The following is a 20,768-nucleotide window of genomic DNA, read 5'->3' on the forward strand; positions in this document are numbered from 1 at the left end:
CTGTTTTCACTAGAGCCCAAATGAGATAATTTCGCAAATTATCTCATTTCAAATTTCAAATCGTATAGGAAATTTTTACAATTTTGAATTCCTACTGACCTAGTTTTCGAAATTATTAAATTTGGGCCAAGTCTTCTTCATAAAGAAGACTTTAACGACAATTTCTACCCACTCCACAAGGCAGTGTTCCTAGGGAACAATTATTTGGTAGCGCGGGCTTAATTTACCAACCTCTGTGTAACCGACTTGATGCAGTGAAGGTGGCGGTATTTTTTTTAATGAGCCTAGTGGCCAATTTCATAAATCCCTTTTAAATATTTATCAGGCTTTTACATTTTAAAATGACGTTTGTTCCATACAAAAAACGTCATTTAAAAGTTTGAAAGCCTGTTAATTATGAAATCAACAATAATTCACCTATTTTTTATTTCTCAAATAAAAAAAATTTAATTCATTTATATTAATTTTTTATTTATGTATGTATGATATAAATATCCGCATCTGCAGATATTAACTTTTAAAAACCAGCATCCGCATTCGCACCCGCGGCTGTGAAAAATCTACATCCGTAACATCCCTAGTAGAAACAAACACATCTTCGAAAAATATATGAATATTGATGATTTATTCATACAGCAACTCAAAATTTACTAAAAAGTTGAGAAGATTAAAATCTTTTTTCCTTTTAGTTTTTCTGCTAGAACCATATGAATCAAATAAATTAACATTACGATTCGAAACCATCGGCAAAATAAAGCAAAAAAATTGCATTAATACGAAACAAAAAAAAAAAATTTAAATTAGGTGGAAGAAAAAGTTGAGAGTAAATTTTTCTTGAAATCAAGCACTTTGAAATATATTTTAAAATACTTTTTTTTTACGATGAATGAAAGTTGTTTTTGTATTAAAAACCAAATATTAGTAATGAAGGTGCAATTCTGTACCCTTTGCAACATTAAAGCTAAAGAAGACTGCTTTGCTTTTTAAACTCAAAGTATATAAAACTACTAATAACTGAATTCGTTTAAATTAATTTATTTAAATTTTTTTTATATAATGTAAAATTACCTCAAAAAATTTGCTATCTGAGTTGACGGCTATGCCAAAGCTTTAAAATTCTTTATTTGTATTCAAAATTTGTATTGAAATATTGATAAATAAAATTAATTACTTACTTACTAGATGCTATTGGTAGTGTCAGTGTAAAATAATAACTTTTTTTTTTAAATAATTTGAAAACGTAAAAATGATTTAAAAAATATTTTTTTTTTTTTTATTAAAAATATATGAAAAGAATAGGAAAACTTACTATATCTTAAAATGATCCTTAAACGAAACAACGAAAATTTCCAAGTTATTATTAGTTTTATAACACGTATTTGCATTTTCACTTATAAAAGGGAATCAAACTAAAACCACAGAAAAATTGAGAAAAATGTTCAAACTCAAAATAAAAAATAAATTGACTTAATCGTTGGGTAAAAAAATTGGGGTTAAATTGTATGCGTGACTTTATTAAGTTCGAAACGAAGTGGACGGACTGATTGAATGGAGGTTTGAAATAATTTTGTAAATCGAGCATACTGTTAAATGGTGGGCAAATACTTCTCTGGGGCATGTGTTTGTCTTATGGACCAAACGTATGTTATAGTTTACAATAAACTATCACTGTATTAAGAATATTACTTTCCAAATGTTAGTGGAAGTAACCAAAATTTCGCCATTTGCTGAAAAGTATATACTTTTTTGTATAACGTATATTACAAGTAGGCTTTTATTTCACAACGCTTTGCAAATACCCTATTTGCACTGGTACAAACTTTAACATTCCTCAATATTGCACGCATACGAACGCGAAAAAAGTGGACAGGCTTGTATGTTTTTTTTTACATGGACTTGTGTCGGGTGCAGAGGATGTAGTGCTTGACTGCTATCCTAGAGGTGTGGGTTCGAGCCCTACCTAAGGCAGCATTCTTTTCTTTATCCCCCAGCTTGGAAGCCACCCGTGGGATTATATGAGAAAATAATCATCTTATTCTCAATTCACTGTACCAACAAAAAATTCTTTCCTATCTTTCTATTCCTTCTAACTAGTGCCGTGCAGTAGCATTTAAAAGACCTTAGGTCTTACAGGCATATAGTTAATTATAAAAAAAAAAAATTATCAAACACCAATACGAATATCAATGGGCGTGTTCGAAATTGAATTCGAAAGCGATCTCTGATATCGAAATATAAGACCACAGTAATATGTTAGTGTTAGCAAAATACCTATAAATACATATATACCTATCAAAGCTTGGTTTTGGCCTTATTGAGTATTTCAGGAAAATCGGCAGTCAAAAATACAGGGTGTCCCAAAAGTAATGGATCAAGCAAAATATGCTAATAGACCAACTTAAGGGCTTTCGGAATCGGATGGGCGTGTTCGAAATTGAATTCGAAACGATCTCCGATATCGAAATATAAGACCACAGTAATATGTTAGTGTTAGCAAAATACCTATAAATACATATATACCCATCAAAGCTTGGTTTTGGCCTTATTGAGTATTTCAGGAAAATCGGCAGTCAAAAATACAGGGTGTCCCAAAAGTAATGGATCAAACAAAATATGCTAATAGACCAACATAAGGGCTTTCGGAATTTGGTAACTTGTTCATCCCAAATCCATTTTACCAAAAAAAATCAACTCTTTATCACCAAAGATGACCGAGCAATTGATAAATGAACGCACGAAGAAACCGGTGCGAAACCACCCATATCGTTTTTTGGGAATAACTCGGCTTCAGAATGTCCTACGACAAAAAATAAAGCTATTAATTGTTCGTTACAACATTTTCTATCGATTTAATTTAATCTATCGATTAAATTAAAAAAAAAATTAGCTCTCTACGACCCACGGAAGCCGAGTTATTATAATTTTAAGAAAGCATCATTCCGTAAGAAAATTTAAAAAAATTTCCCTTGTTTATAAGTCGAATAATAGTTTTCAGTGAGGGGGGTTGTTTTCATTGTTTCTTGTTATAAGAGGATTTGTCTCAAATTTTTTCGTTGGTCATTTGGAACTTTAAAAAAAATTAATTTCTAGGCTCGTGTGGGTCGTAGAGGACAAAGACAACAATTTGCAGGTGTGAGTGATGAAATTTGAATGGACACCTGATTTTCGTTTCCGTGGAACGATTTTTTTCTACAGATTGTGCATATACAATTTGTATGTACCTATACCAAAAGAGTTGGCAGCAAGTTTCATGATTGCCTTATTGAAATAATTTACTACCAAACTGAAGAAATCAGTTGAACCGTATGGAGCTTCCAACTATATCCTAAAGAGAGTCCAGCAAACAGTAAATTTATTTCTATCCACACACATTCCCGCAGGAATGGAAAATCGCACACATCTTAGTGTTTTCTTAAAAAAGTGTTACGAACATGATCTCCAATTACATAACAATCTTCTCAACAATTAAAGCAAAATAACAGAGCTGATACTGAAAAAGCTCCAGAAATTTTTCAACGCCAAAAATCAGCTCATGAAGTTTCATCAAGACATCATCCCTGTAAAAAACGCATGTATTTTGGAAGTCCAGAAAGCATTCGACAGCATAGGATTTTTCTAGAAACTTGTTTGTGCAACTGGAGAAATACAAATCAAACATAGAAACTGGTGTTGCTCAAAATCCCCAATTAGTTATCATCAATGTGGTAAAATTATAGTTTTTCTCTCACACTTAAGAGAAATGTTACTTTTAGTGGGCGTGTTTTATCGGTAGCGCAGTACAAAGGTTAGTCAAATTTTACACGATTAACAACAACAAATGACTACTAAGGATAAACATTGCGGGTGGCAATGCTACAGTGGATGAAGTGCGTTGCGTGACTGCTAACCTATGATTTTTAACAATCTCCCAGCTTCAGACGCTAGCTGTGGGATCATTAAGATAATAACTTCTAATTCTCAATTCACTGTAGCAACAAAATTCTTCTCTATCTTTCTATTTCTTTCGTGCAATTTGAATTTAAAATACCTCAGGTCTTACAAGCATATATTTAAAAATATTGGCGCAAGATTATAAACGAAGCGATTTGATACTAGGCTAAAAGAATTTTTTTTTAATTGTAGACTATGTTTTTTTCTCTTAAAGCAATCCTCTGATTGTAAAAACACACGATCCCCATTTTATCTTTTTAGTAGGTATCATACAAAGAAATCTTAAGAGGATTTTATTTTTCTCTCTCGAATAGAACTACACACTAACACTGTCTAAATACAACAACAGCATCTTAAAGCTGGACGAAAGAACTGGAATTTAAAAAAGTGTTTATAACTGTGTTTATAAAATACTGAGTACCAATAAAACACGACTATTATTAAAATATTTATTTTATACTACGGTCTTGAAAATCGATAACAAAGGGCTTACCGCAGAAAAATTTGTAGCATGCAGAGATAGTTTTGATCTATTTGTAATTTGCTGGTCGAACTTCGAAAATAAACGAAGTCGATATTGAAAAAAGTGGATTGTAGAACACCAATTTTCATTTAATATTGATTTCAATTCGAGTGAAATATAGAACCTATCTCGTATTCCCAGTTCCCGTTTCTCTTGTGGCAAAATGTTTTAATACTGTAAGATTTGATAAATGTAAGTTAAAGTATGCTTGAAAGTTTCTTCATTAGAATTTTTTTTTTTTTGTTAAAATAAAAACATGGTGAACCTTATCACTATGAATATAAATAAGTATGTAATTTTATTACATCAACATTGATATAAGGTTACCTTAACAAAAATGAAGACATCATAGGATAGCCAAGATTTTAAATATTTTCTTCTTCAAGTTGATGTTGACAAACAAAAAAATGAAAAAGCACTTCGAGAAAGCAACAAAATGTAAAGAGAATTGTGTCTATTTGCCTTCTTTTAACAAGAAGGAACAATTTTCTTAAAAAAATGTTAAAAAACAACGGCACGTTTTAAAAAGTTTGAAACTCATGCTAAATAAATAAAACTAGGCATCCACTTGAACCAAATGATTGCAAGAAATGTGTCTTGTGGGGTCCCCTTATGTCTAAATTTTTTGTTATTTTCAGACATAAATTTCTGGATTTTCATGACACCCGACATGACACTGGACACAAATTCGAGATTGAACACTAATTTGAAAATTTTAATGTTACATTTAGTCTAAGAGCCCAGAGCAGATTTTGGGAGTTTTTGGATAACCGAAAATGGGTCAAATGTATGTGTAGGTAATAGCGTCCTGATGAAGAATTCGAAAGTCTGGCAGGTTTATTTCACGGCATTCTATGGTTTATGGGGAGTTGAAAAATGCATTTTTTCCGATTTTTGTGTCGAGTATATAACCACTTTAATTCATATAGAGCCGATAGAGGGCGATACCTTGATTGCAAAAAGTTCGGTCCCAGACGTTTTATTCGCGGCATTACCCCCGCCAGACGTCCTTGAAGATTCGCGAAATGGCGATTTTCATACAAAAGTCAGAATATTATTTTTTGCAAGATATATAACCGTCTGGTGGTACCAATTAAAAAATCATAACTACCCCCTGATAGAAAATAAATTAGTGCCAGACGTTTTAAATACGGCATTACCCCCGCCAGACGTCCTTGAAGAGTCGCGAAATGGCGATTTTCATACAAAAGTTAGAATATTATTTTTTACAAGATATATAACCGTCTGGTGGTACCTATTAAAAAATAACCACTAACCCTTGATAGAAAATAAATTAGTGCCAGACGTTTTAACCACGGCATTACCCCCGCCAGACGTCCTTGAAGAGTCGCGAAATGGCGATTTTCATACAAAAGTCAGAATATTATTTTTTGCAAGATATATAACCGTCTGGTGGTACCTATTAAAAAATCACCACTACCCCCTGATATAAAATCAATTAGTGCCAGACGTTTTAACCACGGCATTACCCCCGCCAGACGTCCTTGAAAAGTCCTGAAATAGCGATTTTCATACAAAAGTCAGAATATTATTTTTTGCAAGATATATAACCGTCTGGTGGTACCAATTAAAAAATCATAACTACCCCCTGATATAAAATCAATTAGTGCCAGACGTTTTAACCACGGCATTACCCCCGCCAGACGTCCTTGAAAAGTCCTGAAATAGCGATTTTCATACAAAAGTCAGAATATTATTTTTTGCAAGATATATAACCGTCTGGTGGTACCTATTAAAAAATCACCACTACCCCCTGATATAAAATAAATTAGTGCCAGACGTTTTAACCACGGCATTACCCCCGCCAGACGTCCTTGAAGAGTCGCGAAATGGCGATTTTCATACAAAAGTCAGAATATTATTTTTTGCAAGATATATAACCGTCTGGTGGTACCTATTAAAAAATTACCACTAACCCCTGATATAAAATAAATTAGTGCCAGACGTTTTAACCACGGCATTACCCCCGCCAGACGTCCTTGAATAGTCCTGAAATAGCGATTTTCATACAAAAGTCAGAATATTATTTTTTGCAAGATATATAACCGTCTGGTGGTACCTATTAAAAAATAACCACTAACCCTTGATAGAAAATAAATTAGTGCCAGACGTTTTAACCACGGCATTACCCCCGCCAGACGTCCTTGAAGAGTCGCGAAATGGCGATTTTCATACAAAAGTCAGAATATTATTTTTTGCAAGATATGTAACCGTCTGGTGGTACCTATTAAAAAATTACCACTAACCCCTGATATAAAATAAATTAGTGCCAGACGTTTTAACCACGGCATTACCCCCGCCAGACGTCCTTGAATAGTTCTGAAATGGCGATTTTCATACAAAAGTCAGAATATTATTTTTTGCAAGATATATAACCGTCTGGTGGTACCTATTAAAAAATCACCACTACCCCCTGATATAAAATAAATTAGTGCCAGACGTTTTAACCACGGCATTACCCCCGCCAGACGTCCTTGAATAGTCCTGAAATAGCGATTTTCATACAAAAGTCAGAATATTATTTTTTGCAAGATATATAACCGTCTGGTGGTACCTATTAAAAAATAACCACTAACCCTTGATAGAAAATAAATTAGTGCCAGACGTTTTAACCACGGCATTACCCCCGCCAGACGTCCTTGAAGAGTCGCGAAATGGCGATTTTCATACAAAAGTTAGAATATTATTTTTTACAAGATATATATCCGTCTGGTGGTACCTATTAAAAAATAACCACTAACCCTTGATAGAAAATAAATTAGTGCCAGACGTTTTAACCACGGCATTACCCCCGCCAGACGTCCTTGAAGAGTCGCGAAATGGCGATTTTCATACAAAAGTCAGAATATTATTTTTTGCAAGATATGTAACCGTCTGGTGGTACCTATTAAAAAATCACCACTACCCCCTGATATAAAATAAATTAGTGCCAAACGTTTTAACCACGGTATTATCCTATTTCAGGACTCTTCAAGGACGTCTGGCGGGGGTAATGCCGTGGTTAAAACGTCTGGCACTAATTTATTTTATATCAGGGGGTAGTGGTGATTTTTTAATAGGTACCACCAGACGGTTATATATCTTGCAAAAAATAATATTCTGACTTTTGTATGAAAATCGCTATTTCAGGACTTTTCAAGGACGTCTGGCGGGGGTAATGCCGTGGTTAAAACGTCTGGCACTAATTGATTTTATGTCAGGGGGTAGTGGTGATTTTTTAATAGGTACCACCAGACGGTTATATATCTTGCAAAAAATAATATTCTGACTTTTGTATGAAAATCGCCATTTCGCGACTCTTCAAGGACGTCTGGCGGGGGTAATGCCGTGGTTAAAACGTCTGGCACTAATTTATTTTCTATCAAGGGTTAGTGGTTATTTTTTAATAGGTACCACCAGACGGATATATATCTTGTAAAAAATAATATTCTGACTTTTGTATGAAAATCGCCATTTCGCGACTCTTCAAGGACGTCTGGCGGGGGTAATGCCGTATTTAAAACGTCTGGCACTAATTTATTTTCTATCAGGGGGTAGTTATGATTTTTTAATAGGTACCACCAGACGGTTATATATCTTGCAAAAAATAATATTCTGACTTTTGTATGAAAATCGCCATTTCGCGAATCTTCAAGGACGTCTGGCGGGGGTAATGCCTCGAATAAAACGTCTGGGACCGAACTTTTTGCAATCAAGGTATCACCCTCTATCGGCTCTATATGAATTAAAGTGGTTATATACTCGACACAAAAATCGGAAAAAATGCATTTTTCAACTCCCCATAAACCATAGAATGCCGTGAAATAAACCTGCCAGACTTTCGAATTCTTCATCAGGACGCTATTACCTACACATACATATGACTCATTTTCGGTTATCCAAAAACTCCCAAAATCTGCTCTGGGCTCTCGGTCTAATTGCTTTTTTTTCATTAACATTCTTATGTTTTTTTTTCAGGCGTTATGAAAATCTACAAATGCATTAAGTCCGTTAACTGATTATTTTTGCAAGAAAATATTTAATATATTTCTCGACCCAACTAATAGACAATGACATTTTCCAAGAAACGAACTCCAAGATTGTTTGATTATAGAATAACCCAACACACTTTACTTAGTGTTCAAAGCTTGAAAGACCTTGGAGTTAATTTTCACTACAAACATGATTTCACGGAACACATAAATCTAATTGTTCACAAAGCCACCCCCACCTAGAATCTGTTCAACGTGGACTGATCCTTTTAATTTTTTCCTTTACGAACATAGGATAAATCTCCTTCAGATGCAGACTTTTTCTCAAAGGAAGCTTATTAATTATCTTGGATTTATTCTCCAACTTCTCATAGTTGTTATTGATGCATCTGATCTTAATTCTATTAATTTTAACTGTAGGGGAGGAGGTTACAATTTTCGTGCCATAGATTTCTGTAATTAATCTACCCCAACATTTTACTCGCATATGCAAACTTATTAATTTTAACACAAATGTTTTTGATTTTAATATAAATAAAAAAATTATTTAACACCAGTTTACCACGATCTTAAATGTTCAGAGTAGTTTTATTTCTTTGTGTTTTTAGTTTATTTTAAAATTGATTTCTTAATGTATGCTTTTTTGTAGTGAGTTTTGCTTACTATCTACTAACGTTGCACTAAGTGATGAGGTAGTGAAAATACAGTTCATTGTGTTGGCAAATCTAGTGTTTGACGTTGCTTGCTATAAGCTCTCTTCGACTAAATCTGATAGTATTTAAAAAAAAATATATAAGCTGTAATGTTTGGGAAACTTTAGTGTTTAATTTTTTGTTTATTTATTTGAATTGAATCGATTATTTTCGAAACATGATAAGTCCATTTTGAATATATTTTTTCTTAACCCACAAAAACGTTGATTTTATTAATCCTTAAGAATTTAAATCTTAATATACTTTGAATTATAAGAATAATATTTAATTATAAATAAAATATTAAGTCAGAAAATTTTTTTGAACGAATGGACTTATCATGTTTTGAAAATAAATGATTCAATTGTAAGCCCCGATATAGTTAGTTTTATATTTAATATTTTGTTCTTTTTTAATCCCAATCCGAATTCACAAATTGGTTCTTATTTCGATAAAACAAACAAACTTTAGTTATGTTAACCACTAAAACTTTTGCTAATGCAAATTTCTTAACCCTTTGTTCCCGGAATAACTTTTTTAAAAATTTTTTTCACGAAAAATTACAAAAATCTTGAGAAAAAGTTTTGATATTTTCTTATTAAACACGAAAACGAAAAAATAATGATTGAACTAGTAATTACATTGTATAAGGAATGTTTTGAGCTGAGAGTACAAAAGTTGAAGTCAATTTTTTAGTAAAAAAAAAAACTTAAAGATAAAAATGCGCGTACAAACCAATGTGTTTTACCAAAAAGTCTTATTAAACTAGTATTTAGATTGGAAAAGAAAATTTTCTGATGAAAAACATGTTAACATATTACATAGATTGAAGAACAATTAAAATCATTTTCTTTCAGTGTTACAGTTATTTTATTTTATAGCTCTAAGCGTAAGGCTACTTGAAAAATTGAGAAAACCCTAACAAATCCTGCATTTTTTTAACTAAACATTAACTTTTATACAGACATTACATTTTTTGTTGGTTGCACTACTCATAATGCAATAGCTCATGCAACAATTTTCAAATTTTGGTTATTGCAATAAAAAATAATTAATAAGTGGTTTCATGGTGAAACCACTAGGAAGTAAAGGGTTAACAGGCTAGTGTTATTTTTAGTAAATTTATTTTATGTAATAATAAAGATTTTTAAACTCATTTCATTCTCTTTCTGTAAAATGAATTTTAATTAACTAATGCATTCTGAATATTTGTGTTGTATTTTGTTTAATTAAAGTATTTTTTGAAACAACAAAGAAAAAAAATTATTCAGAATTAAAAACTGGGCTCAATTTTTGTTTAAGTTCATTATTTGAAATTAAAAAAATATAGTCACCGTATAGGTACACAAACAATTTTTATATTTCTTCTGATCTTTTAAGGCCATGTGCGAATTGCGTTAAAATGTTGGTTAAAGTTTGAAGATAGTTTGAATTTTGACAATAACATGTTGAATAAAATGGGTTAAAATTAATCCAGCTGCGAAGCAGGTTAAAATTTGACACTAGTGGTTAAAATTTGGCGTTTCTCAAGATAGAAAGATCAATGTATTATTTTTGTTATAATGCGTTATTATTTTAAGAAATGTTGAAGTATTAATATAAAGTACTTCCTCAAATTTTATTATTCATCTTGAAAAATTAAAAATGTATGAATAGGTTGTTTATTTTTTATATTTTTTTCAGCTGAGTTTTGTTAAAAAAAAAATGAATTGAATATAAAAAAAAAAACATTTTTGAGGGTAATTTTGTTTTATCTTGAGGGAAGTTTAATCGAAGTTGTGCTAAAAAAGTGTCTCATTTAACCGAACAGCAAAAATATAAATTTGGTCCCTTTTTTAACCAAACGTCAAAATTTAAATGTGGTAGAAAATTTAGCCAACATTTTAACCCAATTCGCACACGGCCTAACATAATTTTTATAGGTAAATTTGTTTGAGCGAAAATGCATAAAAATGCATTTATTAAATTCTTTTATTTATAGTTTTTGATATTAAAAAAATTAAACTAAAAAAAAAAAAACTTACCAGGCATTGCATTAATCGTCTGTGTTCCATTATTCGATATTGACATAGGCATCGGATTAACCATTGCCATATTGCCTTGCATTCCACCTTGCATTCCCGTTGGTGATTGCAAATTTGGACTTTTACTTCCCAATTGATTAAGACCCATAGTATTACCAACCATAGCATTTTTATTACCCTGTAAATCATTCAAAAACAAGAAAAAAATTATTAAAAATCAATCAAATAGGAAGTAAGATTTTAAAAAACGCATAGTATGGAATTGAGTTGTGTACCTGTTGTTGCAATAACTGCTGCAAATGATGTTGATGATGCAACTGACGCAAAGTATTATTTGAAACTCCTCCACTAGGATCATCGCCACCATTCATTTGTGGGCCACCTGGCCCGGGTCCTTGGGCTGGTGGTTTATTACCACCTCCGCCCATCTGATCGCCCCACGCATTACCTGTTGAGACCAATTCATCTGGTAGATTGTCCTCAAGACCAAATATATTTGATAGAACTTCCGCTGTTTTTGATAAAAAGAAAAAAGTTATAAAAAAAAATGAAAATGGTTTATGTGTTGGGAAAAGGTAAGTATTTACCGGCATCACTGGACGATTGGGGAAAGCGCTCCATTTTAACCCGCTTTTGAGGCGGCTCATCCAGGTGATCCGCCATTGTGAGGTGAGATTGATTTTTTTGTATTTTTTTTTAACTCTTAAGCACTTATATTGTTTATAGTTTGTTCTTTGTTTTTTTTTCACAAAAATGAAAATGCAATTTAAAGTTTATTTTTTTTTTTGTTGTTAACTTAAACAACGATTTTTTTAAAATTCTGTTTTTTGAAATTTCTTTTGGTTTAGTTTTCTGTTCTATCCAAAAAGATGGCTTAACATTTTCATTATTTTTTTTTTATTTATTTATTCGACGATATTTATAATTAGATTCCAAAGAGACGACGACAATCATCACATTAAAGAAGTTTTTTTTTTTAGTTTTTAAAACACAAAATAAAAAACACAAAAAATAATGTTTACGGGCATAAAAATATATTGCATATTTTTAGGCTGATTTTTTTTTCCTTATTTAAAAAATTGCAAGGAAAATTCGTATAGTGTTTTTTTGTTTTTTTTTAGAAAACAGTTTTTGAACTGCATTTTTTTTCATTTTTTAAGTTCTTTTGTATTTGTTTTTAAGAAAAATGAAAAAACTATTGAGGTTTTGCGTTTCCTCCATTTGCACATTTTTTTTAAGTTTTTTTTTTTTACTTAGTTTTGCTGATGGTTTAAATGTTGCTGGTTTTGCTGCTAAAGTATTGAAAAAAAAAAAAAACAGGCATAAAACTTAGTTAGTAGATATACCAAAGAGGCAAGAAAACAACAGGGACGAGAACAAGAGGCAGACACAACTTTTGGACGACTTTCTGCTGTCGTCTAAAAATTATGTTAAAAAAAATTCAATTCAATTTTTTTTGGATTTTTGACAAACCTAAGAGAGTTAGAAACGCGGGTTTAGACTCAAGTTTGTTCCTTTGCCAAATAAATGGCCTTGAGTTTTAAGACAATTTTTTTGGGAAATTTTAAGGGCATTTTTTAGGACATTTTTGTTTGATGAGGAAGTTAATAACTTTTATCATAAAATCAGAACTAAACTCAAATCAAAAAGAGAGCAAGAAAGTCTCAAATTCAAGAAGAATGCGAATGCAAAGACTGCGGCGGCGATGATGGTCATGGCGATGGCGAGCGAGTCGAGCAGCGACAGTAGCGACGATGATGAGGAAAAAGAGAAAATTTCACCCATTCGATTCGAGAGTTGTCATATCAAGCAAAAACTATCTACAAACACATACATTGAACATTTTGGTCTTATTTATTATTGAATATGAAAATATTTATTCAAATAAAAACACTTGCATATTTCGAAAAATTTAATTTCGAAAATTAAAAAAAAATTTCTTTTTCCGGAAGAAAAAAAAAACAAAAAAAAACTTAACAACAATTAAGTTTTTTTTTTTTTAATTCGCTTGTCAAGGCGAATTAAAAACTAAGTGAGTGTGAAGAAAAACCAACTGATCCGACGATCCCCGAATCTTATTGAGAAAAAAAAGGAAAATAATATTTATTGCGATTTTTGTGGTCCACTGTGTGAGTACATATATAGCTTTTTCATTCTAACTTTCTAACAACTGCATCGATCTTTGTTTTGCATTCAACTTGAATCTTTGAAAATCTCTTCGCCGTTAATAGTTCTTATTCAGTCAGTTTGCTAGGGCGCATATCGCTTATGGTGAGATAGAACAGATGAGAAGTATTAATTTTTGTTCGTTTGCTCGCTCGCCCCACACTAACACACACATATACACTCACTCGCAATATATACACTATACAAAACTCTCGCACACACAATTTTATATTATTACAAGAGAAAAGAAAGAAACCCAACGATGAACGAACGAACGAATGAAGCGAAAATATGTACGACGAGAAACGAACGACGAATATTCGAAGCGAATCGAGAAGAAAAATTTGAATTGAATTTTTTTTTTTTGTTGGACACACAGAAGAAGGCGAAGGCGAAAAGAAGAAAATCCAAATATTTTTTTTTTTCATTTTTACACCGAAAAAACTAATTAAAATGCAAAAACATAATCACTTTTTTTTACATTAATTTGATTTACCATAATTTAATGCATGGGAAAAAATTATTAAGGAAATTTAATTATTTACAATTTTATTAGAGAAAAATTTTCACAAAATTTCTGGGATGAAGAAAATTCTGAGTAAAAATTTTTTGTTCGACGACGAAGAACAACCGAGACTCCGATTTGTTCAAAATGGCGGACTTATATGTTGATGGCGAGAAAAAGTCGTCTTCGTCTGCCCGTCGTTGTAGACACACCAACGGCAGAGCACAATCAAATGTGAAATGATGTGTGTGGTGCTAGTGTCGGTGTGTAGTTGAGTTTGAAAGAGGTATATGTATGTGAATAATAAAGATACAACTACTCTCTCATTTGGCTCTCTATAACATATTTTCTGTACTGTTTTGTTGTATGTTGAATGAGGGGTAATAATATGGTTGACCTTTTCTTTTGCGTTCATTGAGCTGCATACATAGACATTTTCCGCCATTATACGCGAGCTCAGTGCGAATTGGTGAAAGGAGGACATGTGACGGTAGTTGAGGCATTTGATTGGGTGATTTTTTTCTTAGTGTTGCAGCATTCTGTCAGATGGCGTTAGTAATAGAAAGAAGTATTAAGGTAACGTTTGCATTTCATATTAATTTTTTTTATTTTTATGATAATGTGATATTTTTCATTTACCCCGTTTGTATGGCGATTTGAATCCGAATTGAATCAGGATTTAGGTCTATATATACCTGAATCGAATTGAATCCGGATTTGTCGATCCGATCCGACTGGGGGAGCTGAATCGAATCGAAAATATGCATACATACCAAACGAATTGAATACTCGAGATATAATTTATGGTGGAAATTGTGTGTGATTGTCTTCTTATTTGAAAATTTTACTGTATGTATGTATTATGATATCTAGTTTTACTTTCACTTTGTTTTTGGTTAGATTTTTCTATTTTACTGCAAATATATTTAAAAGAAAAATTGTGTTTTCGATTCTATTTCAATTCGATTCCTCGATCTGGTACTTCCATATACCTGGATCGAAATTTCGATTCAGTTTCAATTCGATCTTTAAATCGGTCATACAAACGGGGTAATTGACTTAATATATATGGACTGCTAGAAGCATATTCAGGTTGGTTCCACTTGTTTCTTCGCGATACTAGCGCCCTAAAAAAAAAGCGGAGAATAAGTGCAACATTTTTGACGAAGTGCGAAAGGAACAAATATAGAAAAACAGAGAAAGCACTACCTTTTAACGACAGATGTCATTCACTAAAAGTTTCCTCTTTTCGCCGACTAAGGTTATACCGCTAGTAGAGCTAGAAAGATGTGGAATCATTTTTTTTTTCAATTTTTCTATGGAAAAGTCAAACGACTAGCAGTCCATATATAGTAGGTCAATGATATTTTTTTATTATGAAATTTCTAAAGTTAATTTTATGAAACTTTTCATTTTGTAAAATAAATTTATCATGATGTGGATATAACACTCTACTAAGCAACACATTTAAATTGAAATGATTGATAAAATTTTCGAATTCACATTCACGAATCGATATTAGTCTCTTCCGAATTACAATAGATACAAACTCGACCAATAGAAATAGAAACGCAACTAAAGTATGCAATAGCTGTGTTTTATTATTCATGTAGATCTGGATCAGTATCAATTTTACAAGTAAAACAAAAACAATATCTAATTTTGCTTTCTATTGGGAAGTTCGAACATTTGTCCCCGTCTTCTCTTTCTTTTTACAGTTACCATTTTGACGGTTTAAACTCGGCGAAAACCATAACAAAGAACCTTAGAGGTTTTAATATATGGAGTGCTTGTGCTGTTAGTTCCATGAAGCTTTTATAGAGGGCTCTAGTTTCTTCAAGTTTTTCGATGAGTGCATGCCTCCATTTTATTTTCATTTGATGGCTGTCATCAACAAGCTTGTTTATTTACAGCTGCGGAACCGGACTCACACTGAAAAACGAAGGCAGCGACCCCTATCCATACATATGGCGTTACAATGTATTAGGTATAGGAACAAGCACTCCATATATTAGGTGTGTTTTTTATTACAACCGGTCTTAACTTGACAAAAAAAACGCAGTCTGGGCTAAGCAATTTACATGTTAAATACAACAACACCTTAGCCCCTTGGGCTTAGTTGTTTAGCCCGGAGATTTCTCTGGGCTTAACTTTTTGAAGAGTTTTAAATCTGTGCTACCAAACTAATTTTTTCATAAATTGTTTAGAATTTGTTTAAAAACGTGAAAACTCACGTTTGGAAGGACAAAATGTATTAAAATAGTTTTGCTAGCATACATTTTTGTATCTCTTTGTAAAACATGCATGCAAAATACAAGAAAATGACGAAAGCGAAAAATATGGCAACTCTAAATTTTTGTTGTGTCTGCTGTTTTCGGAACATTCTAGGTGTGTTTTTTATTACCACCGGTCTTAACTGGACAAAAAAAAACGCATCGGGGCTTAACCTGAATATTGAATGTTCCGAAAACAGCAGACACAACAAAAATTTAGAGTTGTCATATTTTTCGCTTTCGTCATTTTCTTGTATTTTTCATATATGTTTTACAAAGAGATACAAAAATGTATGCTAGAAAAACTATTTTAATACATTTTGTCCTTCCAAACGTGAGTTTTCACGTTTTTAAACAAATTCTAAACAATTTATGAAAAAATTAGTTTGGTAGCACAGATTTAAAACTCTTCAAAAAGTTAAGCCCAGAGAAATCTCCGGGCTAAACAACTAAGCCCAAGGGGCTAAGGTGTTGTTGTATTTAACATGTAAATTGCTTAGCCCAGACTGCGTTTTTTTTGTCAAGTTAAGACCGGTTGTAATAAAAAACACACCTATTATATCCTCCAAGCAAAGAACCCAACTAACATGCTTCCGAGTTTCGAGCATAAAGGGCTATTCGCACCTATGCTATAAATCTGGTGTACTACCCATGGTAAAAAATTATCAGTAAACGCTGATATTTATACTTCTAAGACATTTCTTAGGAGTATCTTATAGTGGGATTAAAGTGTGATGAAAAATTATCTGTAAACATAGTATAAAGCTTCTCCGGACTTCTGTTTAGAAGATCTCACAGTGTCATAATATAATGACGTTTGTTGGAAAGTGTTTGATTTTTATTCACACTTAAAAAATCTCAAGTGCGTTTTTGTAATTATTTTTTTGTGTTAAATAGTTAAAATAAAATATAAAAACAGTCAAAATTGGTGTAAAGTTTAAAGTATATATCTTTTATACTATTAGTATCAACCTAGCTCCTCAGATGAACTTGGTTTATAAAAATAAGTTAATATAAATGCAACACAATTTAATTTTTTTTTTTGTCCTCCTTTTATATCCCCTCCCTCACTTTTACATTGTACTTCTCATAGGTTTAATAGGAGTGCGAAAAAAAGGGGCCTTTCTGAAAAGTTCCTAACGAGGGTTATATGAGTCTTTTAGGTGGGAAATTGGTCATGACGAGAAGCTCCTCACCATCGTTATAAAAACGAAGTTAATAAATAGAGCATAGAAATGTATTTTAAATTTCATAATTTTTTCCATTTTTAGACACTACATAAAGTTATAATAGAAAAAAAAAAAACACTTGAAATTGTTGTGTATGACTTTTTTTTCAAAAAAAAAAAAAAAAACAATTCTTTAAAATCGCGCGCGTCCTCAAAAAGATTGGTTTGTTTTGGTTTTCACCCGGTTAACGAGATAATTTTCTTTCGTGCGGAATTCCGAATTCAGTCATTAGGTGTGTTTTTTATTACCACCGGTCTTAACTGGGCAAAAAAAACGCCTCGGGGCTTAACCTGAAATCTTGGCAGCACTGTATATTGAGTGTTCCGAAAACAGCAGACACAACAAAAATTTAGAGTTGTCATATATTTTCCGCTTTCGTAATTTTCTTGTATTTTTCATGTTTCACAATTTTAATACATTTTGTCCTTCCAAACGTGAGTTTTCACGTTTTTAAACAAATTCTAAACAATTTATGAGAAAATTAGTTTGGTAGCACAGATTTAAAACTCTTCAAAAAGTTAAGCCCAGAGAAATCTCCGGGCTAAACAACTAAGCCCAAGGGGCTAAGGTGTTGTTGTATTTAACATGTAAATTGCTTAGCCCAGACTGCGTTTTTTTTGTCCAGTTAAGACCGGTTGTAATAAAAAACACACCTATTGTATATATCTGTGGCAACAAGGAAAAACAACATAAGTCAGTTTTTACAACTTTTCAGGAGAGCGTTTTGAAAGTTTGGCTTCCCATAAGAAGTCAATGCTAATGTCATTTTTCATTTACCTGTAATTCATAAACCGCTTAAGATAAAAATACGAAAAAAATATGGTAGATAGAATCGCTTATTGTGCATCAGATTTTGTGAAAATCTCAATTTCGACATAAGTTGACTTATGTTGTTATTCCTTGTTGCCACAGATATATTCTTATAGTACTCTCATGAACTAGAATTTTCTGTTTTGCGTCGCCACCGCTGGGATCGCTAGTTTATTTTATGTTTGAACCTTATGCAGAAAATTGAAGTGCAGATCTACCAAAAGATGTCGCTAAAGTATTTTCATGGATTGATAGTACTATAGAAATATATATACAATGATTCAGTGATGAACGTCAAACTCATCACTGACACTTCCGACCTCTCGCGGGAACGAATGGAAGTATCAGATGGGTACCAAATATCGGAACTTAGATGTCGCTCTAACCCGAAACATTGTATATATATTTCTATAGTACTATCAATCCATGAAAATACTTTAGCGACATCTTTTGGTAGATCTGCACTTCAATTTTCTGCATAAGGTTCAAACATAAAATAAACTAGCGATCCCAGCGGTGGCGACGCAAAACAGAAAATTCTACTTCATGAGAGTACTATAAGAATATATATACAATGCCCGAAAAAAGAAAGTATCTTAAAAAATACATATTAAAACTATGCCCCAATCTATAATTTGTACATCGAGGAAAAGTGGTTGAGGAACATTTTGAATTAAAACGAAATTCACTCAAAAAAATGAACAGGGATATACCCTTTCAGAACCTTTCAGAATACAAAAACTTTAATAATATGGAAAAATTACCTAATAAAAAAGTCGGATTTCTTAAGAAAAAAAATTTTATCTCGACAATGTTATACCATTTTGAAAAGAGAATTGAACACAACAACTTTTAAGGCAACTTGCCAAAACATCGTACTGCATTTCTTTTACACTACGGCTCATTGAATTAGAGTCATGTAAAATTTTTTTGTACTTAGTTGGGTAAAAAAGTAATATTTTCTTTAAAACTGATGCAGCTGAGTTAACATTTTTGAATGCAATTGATAGCAGGGTTATTCAAGATTCTGTAACAAAAGAAAAAAAAATTAAGATTTGTAGTCACGGCACATGAAAAACCGTCACAGGGTGACCATTTTTTCGACTTTTTTTCGAATGCCCATAACTCACAAAGTATATGGCTGCGATTTTTTTTTATTATTTTTCTGATAACTGTCACCACCTACCCTATCTACCGTTTTTGTTTCGACGCTAACTTTTGGGACACCCTGTATAATAATCAATATGTAAAAATTAAAAGGAGAAGGGCCAGGAAGGAATTTATTATTTTTTATATAATTAAGTTTTGCATAAATTGTGCAAAATGTCTATCCTTGGGAAGAAGGGTGAATTCATCCGAACAGTTAACGCAAATTCAAAAGTAAAAACGCTGTAAAAAATTATTTTTTGAAGAAAAAAAACTTTACAAAATGGTTGGTAGACACATTAGAGAAAGTTATAATGGATGCATTTTCGACCACGTTAGGGTCGAAAGGATAAATTCCATATCTGCGCAATACATTTTGTGTAAAACCAAAACGGTCTTTATTTTCTAGAACGTGCACAAGTTCGCAGAAGTTTGTTTTTGTCACCTAGGTATTTTCCAACTTTGGTTGCCTTTTAAACTGGTACATTTCCATATTGAAGCTCGGCAGTGACTCTTGAGCCATTTCAAAGCTTCAACATCTGTCGCCTGCATGATGTGGATTGTATTTAAGGGAGAAATGCGAAGTGCATGTTTTTAGGAAATATGAATAATAATTATTTATTTTGTTAAAATATTTATAAATTTGTGTAAACATTTAAAAAATAATATATATGTAGATGAAGTGGGGGCAAGTCGGTCTTGCCCGCCTATGGGGCAAGACCATTTTTGTACTATTTATATGAAAAAAATTAAAATTGGCAACACTTGTAATATAAAATAAGTGGCTTCTAGTAAGATAGATCATGTCTGTAAATATGAGCAAGATCAGTTGAGACCACAAAAAGTAACGGTTAATTTTGTGTGTTTTTTTTTTACTAAATTCTTAACTTTTATTAGCTCAGGGCAATTAGTCAAAATATGGGCATGAAATCGCATTTTTCGCGGGACAAAATTTTTTTCATGGAATGTGTTCGGGTGGTTGTCCTTATCATAAAAGTCAATTTGTTGGGAAAATTGGAGGTTGGGAACAGCCGCCATCTTGGAAAAGAGATTGGTAGCGTTTTTATTGAATAGCTCCATTGTTATTCATTTTAACAGAAAATGACAAAGGTAGGACTTATTAACAATAAAATTATCTAAACAATGATATACAAAACAATTCCGTGAGTTGATTAAATAAAATTTTATAGTTGGTCAAAGTGCGGGTTTGTATCGCAAGGTTGGGACAAAATGACATTTTTTCATATATCTGACGAACTTTTGATTTGTTTGGATAATTCTTCAAGAATGAATTATAGTACTTATAATTACCTATAAAATGAGCCCACAATCGTTATTGTCACCATCGTATTGTAGAAGTAATCTAACTCCGAAACTCTCCATGTACTAGTCAAAAGTGAGAAAAAAGCTAGTTTTTTGCTAGTAGGCCGAGAAAATTTTGGGAGTAGAGGTATAACCAAAATATAAGTACGCAGTTT

The 20,768-nt window shown here is 32.1% G+C and overlaps 1 protein-coding gene across 5 annotated transcripts in view; it reads right to left on the minus strand.

Moving 5' to 3' along the window:
* The window catches only part of LOC129908901 (histone acetyltransferase p300), a 32,418-nt gene extending 18,354 nt beyond the window's left edge, over positions 1 to 14,064 (minus strand). For 3 of the 5 annotated variants that reach the window (XM_055985730.1, XM_055985729.1, XM_055985726.1), the window contains exons 1-4: positions 13,824 to 14,064; positions 11,749 to 12,453; positions 11,437 to 11,672; positions 11,162 to 11,339 (exon numbers count right to left, since the gene is read on the minus strand). In XM_055985730.1, the coding sequence (XP_055841705.1) occupies positions 11,162 to 11,339; positions 11,437 to 11,672; positions 11,749 to 11,824 (490 nt within the window). In that variant the 5' untranslated portion in view covers positions 11,825 to 12,453; positions 13,824 to 14,064. Of the gene's footprint in view, positions 1 to 11,161; positions 11,340 to 11,436; positions 11,673 to 11,748; positions 12,454 to 12,634; positions 13,750 to 13,823 lie in introns of those variants that run through there. The other 2 variants (XM_055985727.1, XM_055985728.1) reach the window with 2 other exon arrangements.
* Between the last annotated feature and the right edge of the window lie 6,704 nt (positions 14,065 to 20,768).

Source organism: Episyrphus balteatus, chromosome 2 (genome assembly GCF_945859705.1).
Source record: "Episyrphus balteatus chromosome 2, idEpiBalt1.1, whole genome shotgun sequence".
Classification (NCBI taxonomy): Eukaryota; Metazoa; Arthropoda; class Insecta; order Diptera; family Syrphidae; genus Episyrphus; species Episyrphus balteatus.